The sequence below is a fragment of the Amphiura filiformis genome, chromosome 8 (genome assembly GCF_039555335.1).
Source record: "Amphiura filiformis chromosome 8, Afil_fr2py, whole genome shotgun sequence".
Classification (NCBI taxonomy): Eukaryota; Metazoa; Echinodermata; class Ophiuroidea; order Amphilepidida; family Amphiuridae; genus Amphiura; species Amphiura filiformis.
The window spans coordinates 59,775,384-59,799,946 of NC_092635.1; the positions used below are offsets into that span (position 1 = coordinate 59,775,384).

At 37.7% G+C, this 24,563-nt stretch overlaps 1 protein-coding gene across 1 annotated transcript in view; it reads right to left on the bottom strand.

Annotated features, from left to right (window-relative positions):
- Window positions 1-24,242, bottom strand: part of LOC140159301 (cysteine-rich motor neuron 1 protein-like) — an 88,284-nt gene extending 64,042 nt beyond the window's left edge. Inside the window, exons 1-2 of the mRNA XM_072182725.1 lie at window positions 23,050-24,242; window positions 20,049-20,184 (exon numbers count right to left, since the gene is read on the bottom strand). Of these exons, the coding sequence (XP_072038826.1) occupies window positions 20,049-20,184; window positions 23,050-23,419 (506 nt within the window). The 5' untranslated portion in view covers window positions 23,420-24,242. The remainder of the gene's footprint in view (window positions 1-20,048; window positions 20,185-23,049) is intronic.
- Window positions 24,243-24,563: the final 321 nt, after the last annotated feature.

Genomic DNA, 24,563 nt, shown 5'->3' on the forward strand with positions numbered 1-24,563 from the left:
TGACGACTACAATATTTTGTTACACAATAGAGTATTTTGCATTAATAAAATATATAACAATAGACGTTTTTAATTGCTATATTGTTCAATATAACATGCATAATAGACAGCGCCGGCTGGGATCCATTTCGTGAAGCATCGTGACACTTGCATCGTGCGCGGACGACACGATAACTCAAAGAACACAACTTTTCAACCTACGACTAGGTTGTTCCACCGCTCATTTTCGCTGAAAATTTAATACAAGCTCTGGTTAATTAATGTTTATCATAACAGAAAAGCATTAGACCGGCGTTTCCTCCAAGCTGTAGATATGAGCATTTTAGTGATCGTGACATGCATTTTCTCTCATTTTTTAGGCTACTTGGCGCACCAAAAGCATTCATTTTTTCCACAATAATTCAACTTTTACACGTTATTCTTTGCCTTATACTCATGTTTCATATCTTATCTATGGCCTGAATATGGAAAGGAAGGGAGGAACGACTCGTGTATTCCATTTTTTTTTTATGTTTTCTGAAAACCCGTATTTGCCACCTGATTTTCAACATTGCGTTACGTAACAGCAGAGGTCACGCCGGTAAAAATTACCGGAAGTGAGCTAAGTTGCTGTCGTACTGTAATGCGATAAATTGTTGCTCTGTGATGAAGAAGATGATGATGATGATAATGATGATGACAAGAAGAGGAAGAATGAGTGACAGCAGGGTACCATTAATATTAAAGGAAAGAATTGTGGTGCAGATGAAAAATCTACAAAAACACCCCACTCTTCCTGTGAATTTTTCAGAATGGTTGTTTGTTTGATTCTTTGTTTCTTTAAAGGTCGGTCACCCACCTTTGCACAGTATTTTTCTGCTGAGACTAGTAACTGAGACTATTATACCTATTAATACTGGTCTCAGATTTTTTGTGGGGCCTGAGATCACATCAGAAACACCAAATTGAATTCGGAATATGAGGAATGTCCTGATGATATCAAATAATTTAGGTTTTTTGAAATTCAAGAGTACAAATTTTATAACAATTTATTAAAAATGATATTTTTGACATTTAACAGTCCTCAAAGTAAATTTTATAAATCTAATGATATGTACTTATAGTGTATGTAGCTGGAATGAAAAGCCGTCCAACATATGAAAATGTTGACCTTTTGTATTGAAGCTATACATTTTCCCCCAAAACACCTAGAAATTTAATATTTACTTATTTACTAACTTAAAAGTTAGTATTTTGCACTAATTCTTGACTTTAAATTTCAGTGAAGAAATTGCATGCCTATTTTTAATCATTTAAGTTCCTAAATGCCACCAGCCTATAGTTCCAGAAAGTAAAACAGGTAGGCCTATTCTATTATAATCCTTCAAACAAAGCTTTCTATTGTGCGTAAAATACATTCCTTCCCATCGTGAGTGACAACTCAGGAAAAAGAAAAATCATCCTCTCAGATTCAATATGATATGTATACTTCCTTTATAATCTCCAAACTTCCTCATCAGGCACAATTCAGGGCTATTCCAGTTGAAATCCATACACCCCTGTGCAAGACATGATCTAAGCCGTAGCATGTAAAATTAGCCCTTTTTAAGGGAAATTCACTAATGGTCCGACTTTTGATGTAAAAACTTTGAAATCAACCATTTTTTAAGGAAAAATTCACAAAAGGTCCACTTTTTAGCTCCCCAATAGCTCCCAATAAAGCCTGGCTACAGGCCTGGACATGCGGATATCTTCCACATAGGGAGTGCGAATTCCAAATGGGGTTACCTGAATGGGTGACTCCATTTGAAATCTACACTCCATGTCGTGATTAAGGCATAGGGGGTGTATGGATTTCAATTTAAATAGCCCAAAGGATGAATAGACTCCCCTGCAATATTTTGTCACTTTTTACAATACCTCACAAAATAGTACTGAAATACTCTATTTCAGATCAAGATATATGCTAACCTGCTTAAACACACCACCTGAAGTGTATTTAAGAAACAAAATAATACCCATGTAAGCCAAGATTTATTACATTATTGAAGCGATATTTGTACATTGCTCTTTCAACTTTTGAAACCCCAAAAGCTACCTACATGTGACATCTATCCTCAAAGCATACAGGTTTCTAAATAGTAAGGTAATGAAGAGTTTTGGCATTTATAGATTTCTTTATCTTTATTTCTTTTCACCACATGTGATCTTTGCAACTGCTATGTACATGATATATTGAAATAATAAGGGCCATGATTTAAAACAAACATGGTTGGACAATAAGAAAAAAAGAACAGACTTTCCAAACACAGCTTTACTTAAGCCTTTTCATCATCTGCAGAACATGATTTGCCAAAAAGTACCTCAGGAAATATTGAGGATCAGTAGTTAGACTGTATGTCAATATTGAAGTAGACAAATCAAAAAATGGAATGAGGTTGTTAACTGGGCCATCCTCCTTTCTGGTATTATAATAGGTATGTAGCTCTTTTAGGATGAGGGCGGATTTTGAAAAAGTGGCCTTTTTTAAACAAAATTTTGACCTTTTTGGACCAAAAGGCATAAAACCCCTCTATTTTGGATCAAAAAGGGGATTTTTTGTGCCTTTGGCAATGGGGGGGTCCACCCCAGCCCCCTGGTTATAGGCCTGGGTATACAACAACTAAAGGCTAGTGTATACTTTGTGTGTGCATTTTTTGTATGTTGCAGACAATGTCTGGAAGAACAAAGCAAAGCCATGAACAAAACTAATATTCATTCAGCAGAAAATCACATTGCAGCAAAAGAATGGACACAGGGTAAAATGGAACTCCAACGGAGGTTCTGAACAACTTTGCCTGTTAACATTTCATCAACTACTTACCTCAAACTATATTAGCCCGTTCACAAACTGCGCTCCCCTTGTATAGCACAAACAAAGTGGGATATTACTGGGAGATCTTAGATCATCATACATGTATGAGTCCAACACAAGGCCTTGTATTTGGATTTTAGCCATCCACAGAAAATGAATAATTTCAGAGAAAGTAATGTGATGAATTCTTGCTGAAAATGAATCAGATCCCCAAATGGACCATATTCAAATGTTGATTTTCTGTGGAATTGATTCACGCATTGTACATGCCGCATTATAGCGAAATCTTCATCAAAATTGATTTGGTAGTTGCAGGCCTGTAACCAGGGGGAGGGGTGGACCCCCCCATCACCAAATACCAACAAATCCCCTTTTTTAGCCAAAAATTCCCATTTGCATGCATAGCGAGCGAAAAAATAGAGTTTTTTTAAGCCCTTTTTGGTTTAAAAGGATCAAAAATATAAAAAAAAAAGTCCACTTTTTCAAAATCCACCCCCGTCAACTGTTTCAAAATCAGCCTCCCAAATAAATCCTGGTTATGGGCCTAGCACACTATGAGCGTGTTTATAGTGAATATACCGCATTTTGAGTATACCGTACACGATAATCCTTGTATATGTACCGATACTCTTGCTGTTTATAGTGGGACACAGTTACTGTTACCTTTTAAGCAAATGTAGCTTCTGTTTTGATAACTCTTGGGGTGAGAATCGTTCCGAATGTCCTGCGCGCATCCTACGCATCATGAAGAAGCTCCCACTTCCCGTAATACCGCACACAATTTATACTGGTGTGTTTATAGTGGGAATATCTCGCCACAATATCCTTCGATTTAGAAGGATATTGATGTACCGTACATACATATAACTGCTAGTGTTTATAGTGGGCAAGTATCCGGATAATCTCTAACCGGGTAGTAATTTTACCGCAATGTACCGCACATCTGCTCCCACTATAAACACGCTCTATGTTCACTATTCCAACCATTATTTGGACAAGCAGCATAAAATGATGTACTCTTTTCAATACAATCAATTTCATTTCATTTCAACATAGTGAACATACATGTTGTGTCTGCATTTGAGTATTGTCTTTCAGACGGATATGCAAATACTTCACTGCTAAATTGAATTGAAAATGATGAAACCTTGGAGAGGGATAATGTCTGCATAACTTCCAAAATAAAACAAATATATATAAGAAAGCCAGCCGTCTCATTTGTGTACAATTTCAACATTTGTTTAAGATTCTTTGATCATTGCTCAATTATTGATTAATCTAAATCACTTGCAAGAACTGTTTGGGTAAGGCCACCGATTTAGCAAGACCAATGACCGGGGAACAATGCGGGGTCCAATGATGGCATTGGGGCAAATTGTTTAGGCGCATGTCCCGGGGTGCATGTATAGTCAACTGGAATAGCCCAACATTATTTTTGCTCTAATGCATAGTCCATGAAGCCAGTGGCATAGCGTGGGTCATCATATTGGGGGGGCACTGACCATAATGGGGGCACCAGGTCTGATTGTGGTGGAACAAGTCTTTTTTTTCAAATTTTCCTATAGGATTGTCTAAATTTGGCAATCGATAAGGGGGGAGGGGGGACCCCATGCCCCTATGATGCTATGCCAGCCACTGCATGAAGCCTCCCTTCCCTGACCAAGACCCGAATGTTATGTGACAGTTTTCATGTTTTGGCACATTAGCAAGCTTGTTGTTTTCTATCAATTTGAATGAAATTCTGATGTTTTAAGTCTTCAAAATAAACTGCCAGATCACAGCCAAAGACTACAAGACATCAGCTCTCATGCTTTGCTTAACTTTTTAATTATTCCATAATTTAAAAATACACATTCAGTTATATAGAAAATAGCATGTCATCCACACAGCAATAAAACTTATCCCTATGATGGTAAGTGATAATAGCACACTATGACAGACTCAAACAGATTCCACATCGTCAGATCAACTTGTTGTGCACGGACCTCCAAGCGAGTCACCTTGTTTTTACTTCATATTAACTCCCCTTTGGCATATAGTTAAAGAAAATCACTTCAACACACATACGCAAATACGATAATTAGACAATTCACGATGAGCAATGTGAAGAACTTGAAACATTTGCAGCGTCCGCCCGTGACTATGATGATCAAGGTAAGTCATGGCCAATGTTGCCAGTGTCGGGTCTAAGCCACCCAAATGGGTGCATTTGCATCAGACTCTTTGGCATTATAACTCATCTTACTACATTTTTGGCATTTCCCAATGGATAAGTTAAAATTGGGGTGGCTTTCTATTTGAACTCCTATTTAAATCAGTTATTAAGCTTTCAACAACTCTTCTTATACCTTTGTACAGGAGCCAAGTGTTGTTAATTTGTGATGAATCCACAGTCCAGTAGTGTAGGCTATAAGGGCGTATTACACTAAATCACTGCTTGCGAAAGGTGCAATGGTGATGAGTTCGGTTAAACGATATGGCTACTGGAGACAACGTGGTGTCCTTAGGGACCATGTTCTTCGTGAGGTTGACATGTTCTGATTTAAATGAAAGATGCTAGCCTATTAATGACTAAAATAGATATGAAATTATACAAATCGATTTCACAAGAAAAGTAGGCCCTGTCCGAATTACTGCTAACGGAACAAGTTTTAATGCTAGTTTTGGTGTTGAAATAGCGAAGCGTAAGCTTTTCAACATTTTTAATAAAAACTGATTCTATAAAGTTCCCCAAAATTGAAGCTTAAATAAAATTTCAGTCCTTAATTAATACAGGGATGACGTAAAAAGTGACAAATATTGTCACGCCTGGTAGAAAACGCCGTTTGAAAAAGTTGATTTTACGTGCTTTTCAATGGAGAAGTTATTTGGTGGTTTCGCCCTTGAAAGCATGTTAAAAATGGTGGAATGAGCTATAAAATTCGAAATTTAAAGTTATTAAAGAAAGTTTTCCCCTCAAACTGATTTATTTTGAAATGAGAATATTCTATTTTATAATCCCGAAGCTTTCAAACAAGATTTTAGAGTATAAATTTCTGGAAAATTCGTTGGAAACAGGGTTTGGTACCAAAGCTGGCAATGGCGGCCATGTTTGTTCAGATATACCACTTTGAGCTTAAAATCGAATAACCATTCAACTTTTAAAATTTTTGTTTAAGAAAATGGTACAATAATTGAAAAGCGTATAACATGAAATGCGTTTATAAGATTCTCTCGGAAACATTTATCCCATCAAAGGTATCCAAGTACCTCCAACTGCCTTATCAATAGCGTTTTAAGGGACGTGTCTATTTTCCTCTCAATTTTAACGAAACTTGGTCGGTATATGGCGTTACTAGTTACAATGCGGCCGTTTTCAATTCTCTAGAGGGAAATTGATTAACCAAGTTTGTGACGAGTTTCTTTGATTGAAGATATTGTAATATTATCAGACATTGGGAGAAAATATGCGCGCAAAGGGGGGGGTGTCGTGTCTTTATACCCCTACCCCTAACGTTTTCGACCTAGGCATATACTCGTGCAATGAGATGATGCTTGTCATGGGGGGGTGCAGAAACCTTTGTGCATTTTGCTTATGTAATGTGCAACTTAAGTTATTTGACTCACTGTTGTTAAAATTTTAACTATTATGATGTCTTAATTGTATTTAAAGATCGATCAAACCTGCTATAAACTCTGTTTATATCCATAATGGTCAAAAGTACCCAAAATGGCGGGTTTTTTTAATGTATCAAAAACTGTTTAGAGAACCCTTATAGCAGATTGGTGTAATGTATGAATTAAAGAAATGACAGTTTTTCTAAGAATAGTTTATTGTTTCCAAAAATAGAGAAAAGTAAAAAAAATTCAAACCTCTTGTGCGGTTCAAGGGCGTATTACACTAAATCACTGCGTGAAAGGTGCAATGGTGATGAGTTCGGTTAAAGCGATATGGCTACTGGAGACAACGTGGTGTCCTTAGGGACCATGTTCTTCGTGAGGTTGACATGTTCTGATTTAAATGAAAGATGCTAGCCTATTAATGACTAAAATAGATATGAAATTATACAAATCGATTTCACAAGAAAAGTAGGCCCTGTCCGAATTACTGCTAACGGAACAAGTTTTAATGCTAGTTTTGGTGTTGAAATAGCGGCCGCTTTTCAACATTTTTAATAAAAACTGATTCTATAAAGTTCCCCAAAATTGAAGCTTAAATAAAATTTCAGTCCTTAATTAATACAGGGATGACGTAAAAAAGTGACAAATATTGTCACGCCTGGTAGAAAACGCCGTTTGAAAAAGTTGATTTTTACGTGCTTTTCAATGGAGAAGTTATTTGGTGGTTTACGCCCATAAGCGAACGCAATGTTACATGTACGCGTTATGCGTGGACGCATAAAATTTGACATGCCTGGAACTCTATGCGTAAGCTGTTGGAGGCAGCAGCTAAATCATTACCATTTTATTCTTTAGTTTATTGCTCGCGTTATTCTTTAGTTTTATTGCTGAGTGATATCAACAGAGAAATCACTGATCTTCTTGTAAGGTTGAGTGGCAATGACGAACAGATATTCCGAATGAAAGAATCATGTGAATGAGACAATCTTTAGCTTGTTTTTGTTGTTGAAATGGATTCAAGCAAATAAACAAAAATTTTCACCATGGATTCAAGCATTTCACTGTTGCTCATCACTGATTAATAACTCGCGTCCGGGGGGTCTGTGTGGTTTATTTTGCTCGGGCAGCTTTAGCTACCCTCGCAAAGTAAACCACACAGATAATGCGTCCGGTGATGAACAACGTTGAAACATGATTGAATCCCTAATTAGGAGATTGTTTTGTTCTATAGTTACCCATATTTAACTCTCTCCATGCGGGTGTCGACTGCAGACAACAAATTATTTCAGAATTGTAATTTGTCATTACCATATTTGGAATCAGCATGAAAAATGCAAGAAAATGAGTACAAACAAGCCTAGTATTGGTTCAGTGGTTCTTTAGATAGCTCTTAATATTTTGAGAAAATATCTCAAAACTTGGAGTTTTTATGTTGAAGGCTGTGGCTAGCATAGACATACCACCTAGACCTATGACTCCCCATCCCTTACCACAGCGGGAGGTGATGCCCCGTATCCAAGGTGATATTGACGGATTGACGGGGTTACTAGGCGCGGAGATATATCGCGTACATTCTGACGCGCTCGTGTGCGTGTTTACTGCGCTGTTATCGCCAGCGTCAAATGCAACATGTTCCGTAGACGCAAACATGTCTGCTTGTTTGCGTCCGGGTATGCGTCCTTGTCAAATTCGTTGCTAAGCAGTGTCGGCTTCACTACGCGGGTCAAAGTTATTGGTCTAGGTTCTCGTTTGTCTGGGGTGGCTAGCACGCAGAGCAGGTTGGAATTAAGTGCTATCCTATTATTTGACATGTTTTCTGTGGCAACACTGAGTGATAGCCACATGAACTGTTTTACCCTCTCTATCTCTCGCCATCAAGTAGAGACACCAAAGACGGTGTATATGAAAGTTAATGTCATTTAATCTGGTATTGCTGAAATATAATTATTTGGGGTGGAGCTGTTTGTAAACTTGAGTCACTCTTTTGAGAGTCGTGCTGTATTATGTGAAATAATCAACATTGGGCTATTCCATTTAAAATCCACATTACCCCTGTGGAAGATTTTGGAAATATACCTTCCACAGGGGGAGTATGATTTTCAAATGAAATGAACACATTAGGCAGTTCCATTTGAAACTCATCCTCCCTTCTCAAAGGGTGTATGAAATTCAAATGGAGCTGTCCAATATGTTCATTTCATTTGAAAATCATACTCCCCCTGTGGAAGATATTTCCAAAATCTTCCACAGGGGTAGTGTGGATTTTAAATGGAATAGCCCATTGAGAATGTCAAGCAAATTTTCATTCATCCCCTCGATTTGTATTCTTTTTCACTACAATGGTAATTTTGCCTTTGATATCTTTGATTTTGCTAGGATCAAAAGCTTGGTCTAATAGCACTTGAAAATATTTATACCAGTCATTCTGGGGTTGGTGCTTCTTGAAACTGGTATTTGATAATGAATCACATTTTATAAACACTTTACAACGATCTCGTCCATGGAGGCCAAAGGAGGCATTTTTGACAATTGAGTTACTATAATTACCTTTACAAACATTAGGCTATCATATACTGAAAACATCAAAGGTCTAGCGTATTTGGTTCTAAAGTTACAAATTGTCTATTTTCGTATGTATTTTATTCGGTTATTTTACTCCATATTTTCACGTTTATCTCAATTTCAAATTTGCCGCCTTTGGCCTCTATGGACCAGATCATGTCACAAATATCATGTTCAAAGAAACTGATTTACGTTTGAAAACAAATTTGTATCCAATTCTCATAGCTTTTATGCATTTCCTTAAAGTCCGTTAGAAAGAAAAATATTTGCGTGCACCGTACATGCAAATTTGGTGAATCAACGGCACTTGCAAAATTTTCATGCACGCGACATTCAGTGTTCGAAATATGCCTCAAAAAGTTACAGGCCAGCCGGGCTTGACCTTAAAAAGTTACCAGCCAGCCGGGCCGGCAACTAGATGCCAGTCAGAAAAGTTACAGGCCAGGCCAAAAAGTTACAGGCCAATGGCCAGCTGACCGGCCCTATTTCGAACGCTGGCGACATTTCATACTTGACAGTATACACAGGAAGAATCAATCAAACATGCAAACTCTTCTATTGCTAACAAATCACTCCTGAAATTGTAGAAAACTCAAGTTCAAGCTCAACTTTAAACTCTTCCTATCGACAAAACAACTCGCCACAGACTAACTCATCACTCAGCATGCACCTCTACCTGTAGGTGTAGCATATAACAGCAGTAGATACCTAAAACCCCAATGTGATATCATGTGATCATCACATGATATCAATTTTTCATTTTCCCCTTCATATTAAAAAAAAAAGCTCATTTCACTGGCTACAAACTGATGAAAACTCCATTGTAATCAACCTTATCGCTCCTTAGTTATAAATATTTTATGTTTTCAAAGAACAATGAACTACAAAAGCAGATACACACTTTAATGGACTGTACCTCAGAATCAGCAGTCCCGACAAAAGACTCTTTCAGCTTTGATTGCGCCACAAATGATTCTTAATTGTGACTAGGAACCACAACAAGCTCATCTATCAGGGCACAGTTCTTTAACCCCAATACATTTGCACATTCATTGAATGACCTTTGAAAATTTGGGTACAAAAACTCATACTCTTCAACTTGAGGTCAAATTTTGCACTATGATTATTTAATTGAGGTTATTGGACTATGCCATAGGGATGAGGCCATGTTGGATGGTGTGATTCATTGAAGACACTTGATGCGTCCTAATTTGTTGTCTTATTGACTTGCCCTTGTAGCCTGACGCATCTTTTATTACATTCACGCTATGTTAGGAGCTGCTTGCTCAGTCGTGAAACTATGTGGCACATTCAGTTGACGGCACGCAATGAGCGAGGCAGAGGAAAAACATTCATGCAGTTTCCACTTCCATATATTCCCTCTAAGGGTATTTCTGATGATATTGCTTTTTTTTTAAAAGTCAGTAAAAGTGAAGGGAGAGGGTGGAGGCAATGTGAGCAAGACCTAAGCTCTCAAATTTAAGTAAACATTTACTTTTTTTTCTTGAAATTTAAACCCAAGACTTAAACCTGACCTAATTTGTGCAAAAGTTGCATAAAAGATCTGCTGCACCATTTTAGAGCTTAGATGATTTGGAACAAACAAGAGAGATGGCTTGAAACTTTTTATTGATCATAAAACATTATTTAGGTCCAAACTTTACAATTCAGGCATATATTTTGGCTACCATTATCTATTTTTTCTATGTTTTGTTTTTTCAAAGTAGTGTAATTAACTAGACTCTCACAATCAGGGGGGTAGCCGGGGGGAACCTTAAACCATGGGGCCGAAACACTGATCCTTCATTGCAGCATATACAACCCACGCTTAACTCAGTTTTTTTTGGGGGGGGGGGAGGGGAGAGGGGAGAGGCTTCCAATTAGGAGATCCTGCCCCTGCCAGTTACACCACTGGTTTATCATCATGTCTTTTTGATTTTGTGATTTTATGCCAACTCCAGCTGACCAACCAGCATCAAAATGATCAAAGACCATCTCTAGACATGCCAGGGGATTTGAGAAACCGAGAAATAACCCAATTTGTATACTTTTTATAACAACAAACCCAGATGCCAACTTTGATTATAGGAGCTGACAAAGTGACCCACATTGGAGAACACCCATCCCTTCGGTATCGTCCTATCGTGTATATTCATTTCATATTAACGAGTCCCCACCTCCCCCACTCTCTGCTCATTACCCAGAGGCCCTGCTCCGATAATCAGACAAATATGAAAGACGAGCCCTTCAATTATCTAGCCTCTTTCTATTGGATTATCTGGTGTGTAACCAGACCTTCTTACTCTGCCCTTGCACCGTCCAGCTGATCTAAGGAATTGGAAGAGTTTGCATACAAAATATAATGCATCCAAAAGCTACCTTGTGCATTTTTTTGTCTGTATTAATGCTCTGCATGCTACCCATACGCTTCAACATAAAAAGTCCAAATTCTGAGATATTTTCCTAAAATATCAAGAGCTATCTCAAGAACCACTGAACCAATACTAGGCTTGTTTGTACTCATTTTAATTAATTTCTCATGCCGATTCCAAATATGGTCATGAAAACGTACAATTCTGAATTTTTTTTTGTAATTTTGAAAAAAATTGGTATATGGATGTGTCCTCTTTTAAATTTTTAGCGGCAAACCCCTACCCAAACCCAACTTGAGCACACCCTCCGGGACTGATGTTCATTTAAAAAAGAAATGTTCACACCAAAATATAAAATATAACTTCAGAAAATAATTTTGATTATAAAAATATCACAAGGCAGCACATGATGTACATCACACTCTGCACCTGAACTCTTCCAATTAGGCGCAGAATTTAAACCTTTACTTAGTAGATAAGTAGACCTGGTGCTACTGGCTTCATGTTTCATAACAGCAAGATGTGGACAGTGAGGGAGAGATCTGTGATCACTAAATAAGTCTTGGAGTTCTTAAAGTCACTGGAAGGAGGAGAGTTTGAGTCATATTTTGGGTTTCCTTGAATTAATGTTTTAGACAGTGGCAGTGCCAAAGGGGTCATTGGGAAAAATGACCCCCCCCCCCACCCCCGAGTCAGATCTCTTTTTCCTAGTAAAAACCCAAAATTGCGGCACTTTTACACAAACTTTGCCCCCTGAAATTCACTTTGCCTCATTGCCCCGCAAAATAAATTCCTTGCACCATAGATAATCTATGCTTGCACTGCCACAGGTTTTAGATCCATTTCCCCTTGGCGCTAAAGAGAATTCTGATCACAGCACAATTAAACTTATGTTATGGTATATCATTATGAGTTTGGCATAACGCCGAATGGTGATTCATCTGTTTGTTAAATTCATGTTGGGCATGAATTCTTTTGAATTGTACCAGTGTGTGCAGCTGCGCATCACTGTTCTAGTAGCCCAGGGCTGTAATGGAGATCGGTCTAACCGAGACTGAGACCAAGACCAACAGTTCCAAGACCAAATCCGGGCTTGATGTCCTCCATGAATGCATAACTGGTAAACCATACAATCATATTTCAAACAAAATATGCATGATGGATTTACACAAAAATTGTATTCCTTTTTATAAATTTACAAAATTAAAAGCACTTAAACTGGAGGGATCAGTGCGAGGCCAAGAACCCCCCCCCCCAAAAAAAATAATAAGGCCCTTCACAATTGATTCTTAGTTTCCTGTTTCATGGTTGAAAACAAGGGATGAGGCGACTTTTAATTATTAATTATCTATTATTTTCTTTATTTTTAAGCACATGGTTGCAACCTACAACAACCCGTTTTGACTAAGAACATGCATTTAATTATTTTACAACTATGTTTGATTTTATACAGTTATGTACAGTTATGTTCTTTGTTTATCCATCATTATAGTTGATATGATCAAAGTCATCAAGTATCAAATTGAAGTTATTAAAGTTATTTTAAAAGAGAAAATCCAAAATAAAAATAAAATAATTAAATATTTTGCAATTCTCGACTTTGGACGCGGGCAGGAAACAGGAAACTAAGAATTAATTGTGAAGGGCCTAAAAACACATACTGTTTATGATTCTAACTGTCAATCTGCTTTTGCTTCTCTCTCTATCTCCCTTTCTCTTTCCTGTACTCATTCTCTCCATTTTGCTTTTGTCCTCATCTCTCTCTTCTTGCTCGCGCTCTCTCACTCATCTCACTCTTTGTCACATCATTGATGACCTTGTTAGTCCCCAGGTGACCTTTGTAAAACAACTTGAGAAAATTCAATTTGCCAAGAATTTAACACTGGCTCCTCACCACAAGCGTTATTTGATTTGATTCTACACAGTCTATATTGGATGCTGATTGCCACCTAATGTCCCTGCCTTCTAGTTGCCTCAGGGCCTCAACAACGCCTGCAACAGCCAAGGCGTAATAGCTAGCATGGTTTGCTTCAGCGTAACTTTCAAATCTATCTATTTTCGCTGTTGTGGTTTTCCAATTGTCTTTATTTGATTTAGACACTCTCCGTTCTTCATGTTTTACAGAGAATTTTGTTATTGGAGCATGATGAGGTTGCGTTAATTGCGTTTGTCAACTGCAAGAGTCAGTTGTTTGTGACAAACACTATTTGGGATGAAATGTACAGAGGGGAAGCTACAACTATAAAATGTAGTTGAAAACGAACACCTAGTGGAATGGCAAAACTAACTTAATGATTTAAAAAGGGAGTTTCACTGGCTGACTTGATGGGGGAGGGTTATGGATGATTTCCCATATTTGGATCAATTTTCCGGTAGAATGAAATTGTATCAAATTGGTCATGCCAAATGTGTCTCCTGTTTCTCAACTTAAATTTTAAAGGGATTGACACAGATTTTGCAAATGAAAAACCTTAAAATTGTTCAACTAAAGACATGCAAAACAAAGGTTGCCCATCACCAGTGATCGATAGTTATTGCACAGTCCCTAACATGGGGCACTAATTGCGTCACATTTTGGAAACTGATAACTGATTACTGGCAAAATAGGCTTCTGAACCAATTTTTAAAAAATTTTTGGGTCTAGTGAACTGAAATTGGACTAAATTATACTAGCGCTATCAAGTTTTTCCCAATTTTAGCCAAAGAGTTACAATTTTGGGAGTTGTATTAAATTGGAGCTAATGAACTGGAATACGATCCACAACTGGGGGTCTTTGGAACTGAAGATTCAAATGTTGAAAAGGGCCAGTTATCACTCTGAGGGGCACAAGGGCACAAAAATTCTGAGGGGCACATATAAGGGGAGGACCCTAATTAAGTGGAATATGATACCCTGGTTGAATAGCACCAAGGACACATTAGTGTGAAAGGTTTCAAATGCTGAAAGGAAAACCAGTTAATGTAAAACAACTGTGTTCCAGGTTGGAAGAGTTACATCATCAGCATTTCTATAATCAAATTAAAAAGTTGACTAACACAAAATTCGAATCAATATTTATCCTTTAAGCAATATCATATTGTTCTGTTTTATATCTACGCCAATGCATGTGACATAATGCGATTTAAGCAAATTAACAACAAATTTAACAGATTATTAATATTTTTTCCCAGGAATTTTGTTGTTAATTTTCTGATGATACAGTTAAGAATCAGAACTTCTGTCTATGGTAGATGCCAATGGCTCTATCGTAGCTCTCTCTGTGATACAAAAATAAAGACTTCTAAAGACAATTGGGCTAAGGTGGCGATAAAAACCGACCAAGATTTTGTGTTGTGGGGATTTTGTTGTTGATGCTATATGCATGCATTTGGCAAAAAATGGTGATAAACTGAAGAACACTTGAAGCAAGCAAGATTTTTTTATACAGATTTTTTTGTCACCTACAACTAAATATCACTGCTATGCCACACCATGCGAATGGGAGGGGTTGTTACTGTTAGGAACCAAAAAAAAAGCAGTGCCCCCTAACACCCCATGAATCTGATACTGACACATCTGATTGAGGGTGACTGCAATAATACTGAAACCAGCCACTTGGCTACTTTTGTTGTTATTTCATATTGGAAATAGTATATTCATTTGCTTTGACCATAACTGGATCTACAGCTCAGCTCCTAAAGGTAATCATTTTGAAGATGGGTTACCACGACCATATGCTTAGGCAGTGGAAGTCCGCTCACACTATAAATCCTCAAAGGAAAGAAGAAAGAGGGGTTGTCAGAAGAAATGGTTTGACAACATTAAAGAGTACTAGTAGTCTGGATTGATGTAGGCCTATGTGGAAGACAAGAGAATCGCACAGAACAGGACAAAATGGAGGGAGCAGACAAGTGCAAATGTGGTAACCAATCGTCAGAAGTAACAGCGGCAGCAAGGCATATTATTCATGTGCTATAGTTCTTTTGACATCATAATTCTCTAAAAAAATATCAATTCCACATATTTGTGGAATCAGACCACCTATCTATAGTTGTATCTATAATAACATTCTTAGAAAGTTAATAATAAACAATCAAATATACCCCCAACGAACAAGAAAATATGGGTAGTGTCTCATCAGCTATATTATAGTATATGACACTGTCTGCCCATCGACTGACCACTCCATTCCAGGCTCAATTCACAGGAAGTCCATCACTTGTGACTTAACCACTTTAAAAAAAAACCTGTTTATAACTGACAACTTAACAGCATTTAAAAGTGTGGCATTTAACACTTAACAGTAAAATGAGGCATCAATAGAATTGAAAAGTTGCCTCATTAACTAATGAGTGGACCATGTAACACTAATGAGGCACTTGAGCCAGGCACTTGAGTGCCCACTTAGCAGGGGCATCTTCAATAATAAGCAAGTGGGTCCTAACAATGTCTGGTAAGCACTTGGCTCAATGGACCTGACAATCACTCATGTGTCACACAGTAGGGGAAGATTCACATATTTTGATGGAAAATTGACATTTTTTTATGTGTCATTTATTATTTTGAATTGATTTTGATGATAACAAGGCATTTTGTTGATAAAGATTGTAAGAAATGTTATGATGATATTGGTTGGCGGTGTTAATCACTTCCTCTGCAGCCTCAATAATTTCTTGTGAAGTCTGCCTACACTTTAAGTCATAATTGTGTCATATCAATCAATCAGGCAATAAATTAATAATAAAATCAATCAATTTATAAAATACATGAGATTGCTTTTGAATGTTGACATACATACAAAAACTTTCAAAAACTCACTTTTCAAAGGCCTACAAATGGGCTGTTCCATGTGACCCCCTCTGAGGATTTTGGAATTCCAACCAAACAGTTATTCCCGTTTTCATCTTTAAATATTGGAAAAGTTGAGGAAGATTTAGGAATTTTTTAATTCAAGAATTTAAATTATTCATGATCCAACCAGTTTCATCTTTAGGAAGATTTTGGAATTCCATAAAATTGGCTCATTTTAGGCCATATTCAACTGGATTAGTATCTATGGAATATACATACTTATTTCAAAACAAGAAGGAAACTGTGATATAACATTCAAATTTCAAAATATTAAAACTTTTCAAAATAGCAAATCTTTTTCGACTTATAAATTTAAAACAGTAGTACAATCAGACAGTCAACATTTGAGTAGCGTAGCCCACAGGCGAGTGAGCATCGCCTCACACTGCGTTTATTTGTACATGGTTACTTTGATGCTACTAAGTAGAGATAGTGATTGTTATGTTGGTTAAACTGTTGTCAGTGAAAGCAAACATTATCTTGTCGGAGCACTGTGAATGGTACAAAACTAACAGTTACAGGAAATAGCATTCTGTCTTCCGGCCCTGATGTTTAAGACACAGCATAGGCTCTCATTTCCCACCTCATCTACTATATTTCATCTTTTGTGGAGGACACTGGTCGATCCTTCATGTAATTATTTCATGTAAGCTAATCCTAACTCTAACCCTAATCCTAACCTTAACCCTAATCCTAATCCTAACCCTAATCCTAATCCTAACACTAAACTAACCCTAACCTTAACCCTAACCCTAATTTCGTGTAAAATTACATGAAGGAATAACCAGGACACTAATCATGCTACTACATGAGAGTACTACTCTCCCCTCTATACCCTCATCTCAATGTTCAACATATTCCCATTTCTAACAATCTTGTCTATTTCACCTCTTGTGGTAGACACACATACAGGAGGAGAACACCATCTTTCTATTCTATCCTCTATGCCCTTCATCAGAAGTTGAATACAACATACTCCCATTTCTCACAAACATGTCTATTTTCATCCCTTGTGAAAGACATATAGTACAGGAGAGTACTCTCTCTCTCTCTATTCGATCCTCTATGCCCCAACGATGCTCTAATTCTTCTAACATGTATTTTTAAAAGTCCCCCATGCTCTTTTTGGTCACAAAATGTCCAAATTATGGAGAAAATTTCTACTTTTCACAAAATTGCCCTCATGGAAATAAGGGTAACTTTTTCAAAATCTGCACCCCCAAAGAATTCCTGCATATATGGGCCCATCTTTTGCTACTTCATTTATCATGTCTATTTCATCTTTTGAGGAGGACACAAACATTGCCAGAGTTCTCCCTCTCTATTCTATCCTCTATGCTCATAATATTATACTAACACATTAAGTGTGTCTGAGGTGCACAAAGTTAACAATAATCACAATAATTTTCAAGGAAACAGGATTTTCAAGCTTTTCCTATATCCAATATTTTACCTTTATATTGGATTCAGCAATAATAATTCCCATCTCCCCTGAATCATCTTTATAAAGTTATCTACCACTGATGAAGTGAAGATTTATCACTTTGCTTTCCCTCCCTTCTTGTTATAAACCCCTCATAATGGATTTAGACCACACTATCTCTGTCATTAATGCCAACTGAACTCCCTCTCTGCTTTTTCCGTAAGTGCAAGGGAAGAAGGAAAGGAAGAAAGAAAGAAGGTGAAGAGAAAAGTTTGAGATTTGACCCAACGACCCTGCGGGTGCCAATGTGGGTATGTGGTTAGTGGTATAGCTAGGGGTTGTGATGCCCAGGGCTAAGGATACATAATGGCGCTCCCCCATTCTTGAAACAATTGCGTGCGGAGGGCACAAAAGTTTGGACAAATAGGCCCTATCACTAATTAATTTTGGTTATAATGAAGTTGAATATCGGTCTTCAATTGATCTTTCAAATGATTTTGTTCTGAAATGCAAGCGAAGCGCGTAAAATTTTTGACTTTCATCGCTTGGAGGGGGTGCAGAATTGATGCTGAATTGGTCAATTCAGCGCCCCCTACGGGTGGTGCCCAGTTCTGCAGCAATTTTAGCAGAAACTTCACAATTTTTGACCCCCTCTTCCATGCTGCATCTCCAGATGTACAACAATCAAAATCAGTAAAATTAAATTTACAGAGCCTAATTAGTTGTATATTTTGAAAGGATGAAAATCTTCATCAAAATAACACAAAAGCACATTTTCACAGCCAGGGTCAGGAGGAAGATGTGTCTTCTGAATGATATCTATTTTAAAAAGTAAGAAATGAGACTTACAAAAATCTAAATATAGTTTCAAATAACCCTCATGAACTCAATAGCTCCCACGATTTCTTTGAAAGTACCATATCATGTATATTCAATATAAGATCACTTAGCACGTTCAGCTCAGGGACTGGGGCTTGCAATAGGAAGCCTGTGTGTTTGTACTTAGCCCTAGGAAGTTTACCATTTTCAAACCATACAAATACAAACATTCATATCCTCCATGATATCTCCTATTATCATTAACTTTGCAGTAGCATCCTGAGTTCTGAATCTAGGACAGGGGCAAAGGGTGAATCTTTCAGTGTTCGGTTGAAAGTCTTTCCCCTCAATTTCAACCTAATTCATGGAAATAAATAACGTAATTCTTCCTCCCCACTAACATTTTGCAACATCAAAAACAAATCAGCATGTCCAACTTCCTTGCAAACATGTTCCTTGTTTTGGGTTGGAAACAGTCTGAATGTGAAGTGTCTTGTCGAAAGACATTGATGACATGAATCCTAATGAAGCACATGACATGCATTATGATTCAGGTTCATCCATATGTGATGTAGTCTTTGTCAAAGACTACTCGGCAGTACTTGCGATTTAGGGGGACACAAGCCACGAGTCACAAACTGCGATGCCCCATAAATAGGTTTACAAGAGTGTGTGGTTCCCAGTAGTTTATCTCCCTATGGGTGATATAGGTACACGGTCTGTAGCACAGACTATATGTGATGCTGCAATCATTGAAAACGAGTTGTTTGATGAAAGTTCCAGAATATCGTACGGTCTATTTATTGGGTAAAATATTTAAAAATTAGAAGAAAAAAATTCATGCTTGACAAAGGCCTTATTTTCCATGATTATGTCATATACTCCTCATTGACTCATTTTGGCAGGGACTGCCTTTTGAGGAAAGCGAGAGCAATCACTCTCTACTGCTCTCCTTAAATCTGATATAGGAGAGTAATTTTTAGCTCTCCTTAGTTGACCATTCTCTCCTTACATTCTATTGTAAATGCTCTAAACAGCTCTCCTTGAAGGCTCCAGAAGAGTTATTTAATGCTCTCCTGCAAACTCCAAAAGACAGTTACTGTGTTGGGTTGCCAATACATCATAATGTTGAGAGGGGTAACAATCTTTTTGTAATAGAGGGGGCAGCAAGAGGAAAATGCTGTCTGAGAGGGCATGGGGGAGTCAGGTCTTGACTGAAGGGCACATTCCCTGCCCCCCTCCCTCTGGTTATACACTGAGTCCTTCAATGCTTGATGTCCTCTACCCACACTTCTCAACAGTGCCGCCGACAAGGGGTGTTAAGAGGGTGCGTTATCCCCGGGCCCGGAGTCCTAGGGGGCCCTTAAAAATAAAGAAAGCATACCTTAATGGGCTCATAATAGCAAAGAAAAGAGACCTCAGGGGGCCCGTAATGGTAAAAAAGAGGGCCTGACCTTCATTTTACCCCCGGGCCCACAATGGCTCTCGACGGCACTGCTTCTCAACATCAAACCCCCTATTAATAATATTCTTGTACACAATGATTTGTAAGTAAAAACAAACAAACAAACAAACAAACAAACAAACACATAATAATGATCAACTTACACAGCTGAGCAGATAGCTTTAGGGTTGGCCATGCAATAGTCCGGTGTACACTTAGGTTCACACTTTGTCTCGTGGCCTTCAGGCTCATCACTTATAGGTTGCACCCGAGGTTGTATACCTTGTCTTTCCTGTGGAACTGTAAAGGAAGAAGAAAGAATACAACATTACTATTGACAGTGGCGGACCCACAGGTGGAGGAATGGGGGGGAGATGCCCCCCGAGTCAGAACTCTTGCTCACCAGTAAAAACCCAAAAGTACGCAAATGGCAACTTTTTGCGGCAATTTTGTGCCAAATTTTGCCAATTTTGCCCCCCTGAAATTCACTTTGCCTCCCCCCAAAAAGAAAATTCCTGGCGCTGCCACTGTTCACTGAAGGCATCATCCATGTGGTCTGGGAATTGAACCTGGGACCTTGGTCTCTTCCTAGGACCATACTTTTGCTTTTGAAGCTGACAAATGAAGATGGTATCATGACAATGAACAAAATCAAATGCTCATAATATGGATGATCACCCATGAGAATAAACTTTTAAATGCTCTAAGAAATAAGGGCTCAATCTAGAACTTTTCTTATCCTTTTTGCTTGTGTTCATTGGTGCTTGCTGAACTGAAAGGGGAAGTGAATAGCAACTCTCAATTGAAAGTGGGTTTGTTCCAAACTTTTTTTATTCTGAATGGTTATTTTTCTGATTGTTTTTTAATGGAACTGGAAGTTCATATATCTTAAAGTTTTTGTTCTTGAGGGTCATTATTTTGACTGATTGGTTTTATTCAAAAATAAACTACTGTTACCATACTCTACTTAGAAAAAGTTCTTTAAGAGCCTAGAAGTTTCTTCAGCTGTTCTGTATGTAGAAACTTAAACAGTATGAACCAAACGGGTTCTCGAAAGGCCCAAAAGAGAACCAGGACCTGAAAAAAAAACGGTTCTGTAACGGCAGAGCCATAGCCCGAGGGGGGGATGCACCCTATAATGCCATTATGGAAAAAAATCCTTTCGAGAACCAAAAGGGTTCTCGAAAGGCTCAAAAGAGAACCAGGACCTGAAAAAAAGCGGTTCTGTAACGGCAGAGCCATAGCCCGAGGGGGGGGGATGCACCCTATAATGCCATTATGAAAAAAAAATCCTGGCCTTCTTACACTCAGAAATTGTTTAATTTTGAGATGAAAAAAAAATGAAACTTTTATTACTTTTTAGTTTTTGCCATTTTTGCTGGCAAAAACTGTTTTTGCCAAGTGGAAAAAAACACAGTTGAAACCATGGTGTTTTCCACTTGCAGTAAAAACCTGCGAACCATGGTTCTAACCCTATTCTCTTGAATAAAAAACTGTTTGGAACAAAAACAAACAGAATAAATTGCCCTTGTACAGTATTGTACAGTAGCCAATTGTTTTGATCATTTTATTCTGAAGACTTCCTGATGCCCTAATCATGCTGAAAATGGAACAGAAAAGTCAATGGGAAGAGAGCATTCACTCCATAACATGATGCCATTCACTCACTGTATTTAAGCAGACTGGTTCCTGAACCAAAATTAACTGAGTCTGGAATTGTCACTGAATGACTGAGAATTTATATCATCACTGATTCACTATGTTGCTTTAACTTGCAGATTATTTTCTTGTCCTAATAATTTTGGGAAGAGATCCAAGAACAGCTTAGATTGGATAAGCCAAGAGAAGGTATAGATTAGTTACAAAAACATCCAAATATATCCGACAACTTTGATGACAGTTTTGACTTCTCCGAAACCCAAACTTGTTCACCACAACTTCAAAATGGCAGATTTAAACATATCTCATGATCAATGCTTTATTAACCCAACATTTTATTATGATTGTTAATCTTTTATTTTCTTCCTTCCTCCTCCTTCCTCTTTCACCCGATCCTCTCATCAGTTTTGATATTTCACTTGATGCTTGAATCTACTGTCTGTATACAGTGATAGGTTAAACACATGGCATTGCAGCAAGATGATTTAAAAAAAACATACAACAAATTGTAGAAATTAAAAACAAACAAGCAGGTATAGTTTTTGATCAAAACTGCCTAAACTTGAGCTGATAATAGACACTCTATCGAACCATAGACCCTGGAAATAGATAGAACAGTTTTCACCTGAAGAAAGACATACCGGTAGTTTAGGAATTATAAAATGTCTGCATGTTTTGGGAAGGCTGAAAATGTAAAACACAAAAATGTCAGACTTAGGGTTTAACTTGCTATATGCACTGTATAGGCATTTCAGTTATTTTGAGAGGATGTGCTGTTCTTCATTTTAATAAAATTAACAACATGTGTAAATCTAGAAGCAAAAAATCTCAGCATTTTATCCAATCAACTGAAGAGAAAATAAAATGTCACTGATATTTGTAGGTGTTTTTCTTCAAACCCTCAAATGTTCTGTTTTTATGGCTTTGTGTGGGTGACTGGTATGCAAGAAAAGAAATGGCTCTTTCACCCCTAAAATTACTTTAGATATCATATATTAAGCCTTCCCCTCATAGAGTAAGCCCTCTGATTTTGAAGGGGTGGGGAGGGGTGTCTACATGTATCTCACCTTCATCTACACGCTTTAGCAATGAAGTTAATAAGCTCACAAAAGATGCAAACTGTTATAGAAGTTTGCACTTTTATTTAAAACTTTTTAGTGTGTGTTTTCTGAAGTTTGTGGAACACAAATTTGGGTCAAGTTAATGACGATTGAAATATTCAAACATGAATTTAGGAAGAAATGGGATACTTCCATGGACAATATATATAGCACAAGATTACAGAAATACAGAGCATGCACACAAGGCCTGGCTGGCTCCATTGCAAGTTTCCTCAGACCTCGGATTTTCCATTTCCAAAATGAAAAATGATAAGTCCCAAATTTTACCGATTTTAGTTTTAGAACCCTGTACAAAATGCATTCGATGGAACATTTTGATCCGTTTTTCTCATTATCTCATAAAAATAATAATACGAAACATTAGGAAATAAAGGTGTAAACCTACCTCGCCTACAAACCCCTCTCTTGTGCTCTAGACTAGCACTTTCATCCCATTCATCAAACATGCATTCCAATCCCGCGTCGCAATCTCCCAAGTAATTCCATTTTCCTCGGCAAGATTCCCCTTCTAATTTGGCGCATCTTGGGCAACAATTACAAATTCCCAGTGTTATTCCACCTTTACATTTGAGTTTAGATTTGCGTGGACTGCAGTGTAGTTGTTCACAGGGTGGGCACCTCAACATGTCAACCCCGCGTGTAGTCCTGTGATGCAGCCGTAAGTCCTGGGGTCGATTCACACCATAGTCCGCCTCACTTAAAGACACCAAACTTGTACTCAAAAAGAGAGCTAGTATTTGTGTTAAATATTGCATTGTTTTTCAGCCTTTCCTCCTTACTATCCTCGTCAAAACAGTGGAATTACACTTTATTTTATGTACCTTGTGTACACAAAATCCGGGCACAAAATATTGTCCTGATGATATGTGGAAACTTTATTATTCTGGAAAAAGTTGACTCAAAGAAAAATTAAGTAAAAATAAAGTGCTCCTTTCAGCTTGAGATCTCGATGTATCTTCTGCATCCGAAGTAACAGCATCATTGTTTTAGTACAGTAGTGATTTCATTTAAATAAATCAATTATGATTCTTTTCTCACTTGTCGACGGCAGAGGGTGTCCAACTTTTAAAATCTCATTTAAATCCCGGCAGCAAAATGACGAGCTTGTTCCCTGGTAGCATCTGCGTTTGTTTTTGATGATTTGCAATCTGCAGTCTTGTTCAAGTAAACAGACAAGATTGTAGTAGTAGGCGATCTTCGTTCAGCGGTAGCATGCAGTGTTCTGTGGGAATCTGAATTTGCCACGCGAATTTCTGTATACAATTTTAAAGCTGTCACTCAACTTTCATCGATGCGTCAATAGTGCATTGATTGATTCACGGGAGCGCCTCTGTGTAAACGCGGATGGTATTCGCATGGGAGAGAATTTCCGTTTTATTATAGTTTGATCATCAAACATGTAGATTTTGCTTAATATTTTATGAAATTGACTCAAAATAATTTTCCACAGCTTCCATTTGCTCCCACACACAGTCCATTGACAAACAGCACAGCATGGTCAATCATACAAAACACACGTGCGGTAATTTTGGTAGCAGCGGTGTTACTAGAAAGAAATACCTGGGAAACTCAGTCTGACATGGCTGGATGTCAATGAGGAAATATTTCTCACTATGAGCGGAAATTTTAATTAAAACAAAATAATCTGATCATCTAATTTATCCTTGATTGATTTAATTAAGTTATGTGGTTATTGCCAGCATTAACTGCATGGTAGACAAAGATGCGCGCGTTGAGTTGAGTCCATCGCGCTGACGTGAGGGGTATAGCAAGATGCCCCTTTGTAAAGTTGTTCTGTGCTAGGGGCCTAGTGCACCATGAACATAAATCCTTAAATTTCAATTTTTTACTACACCCTCTACCCTATAATTACGATCATCAGGGCGTGTCAGACATTTT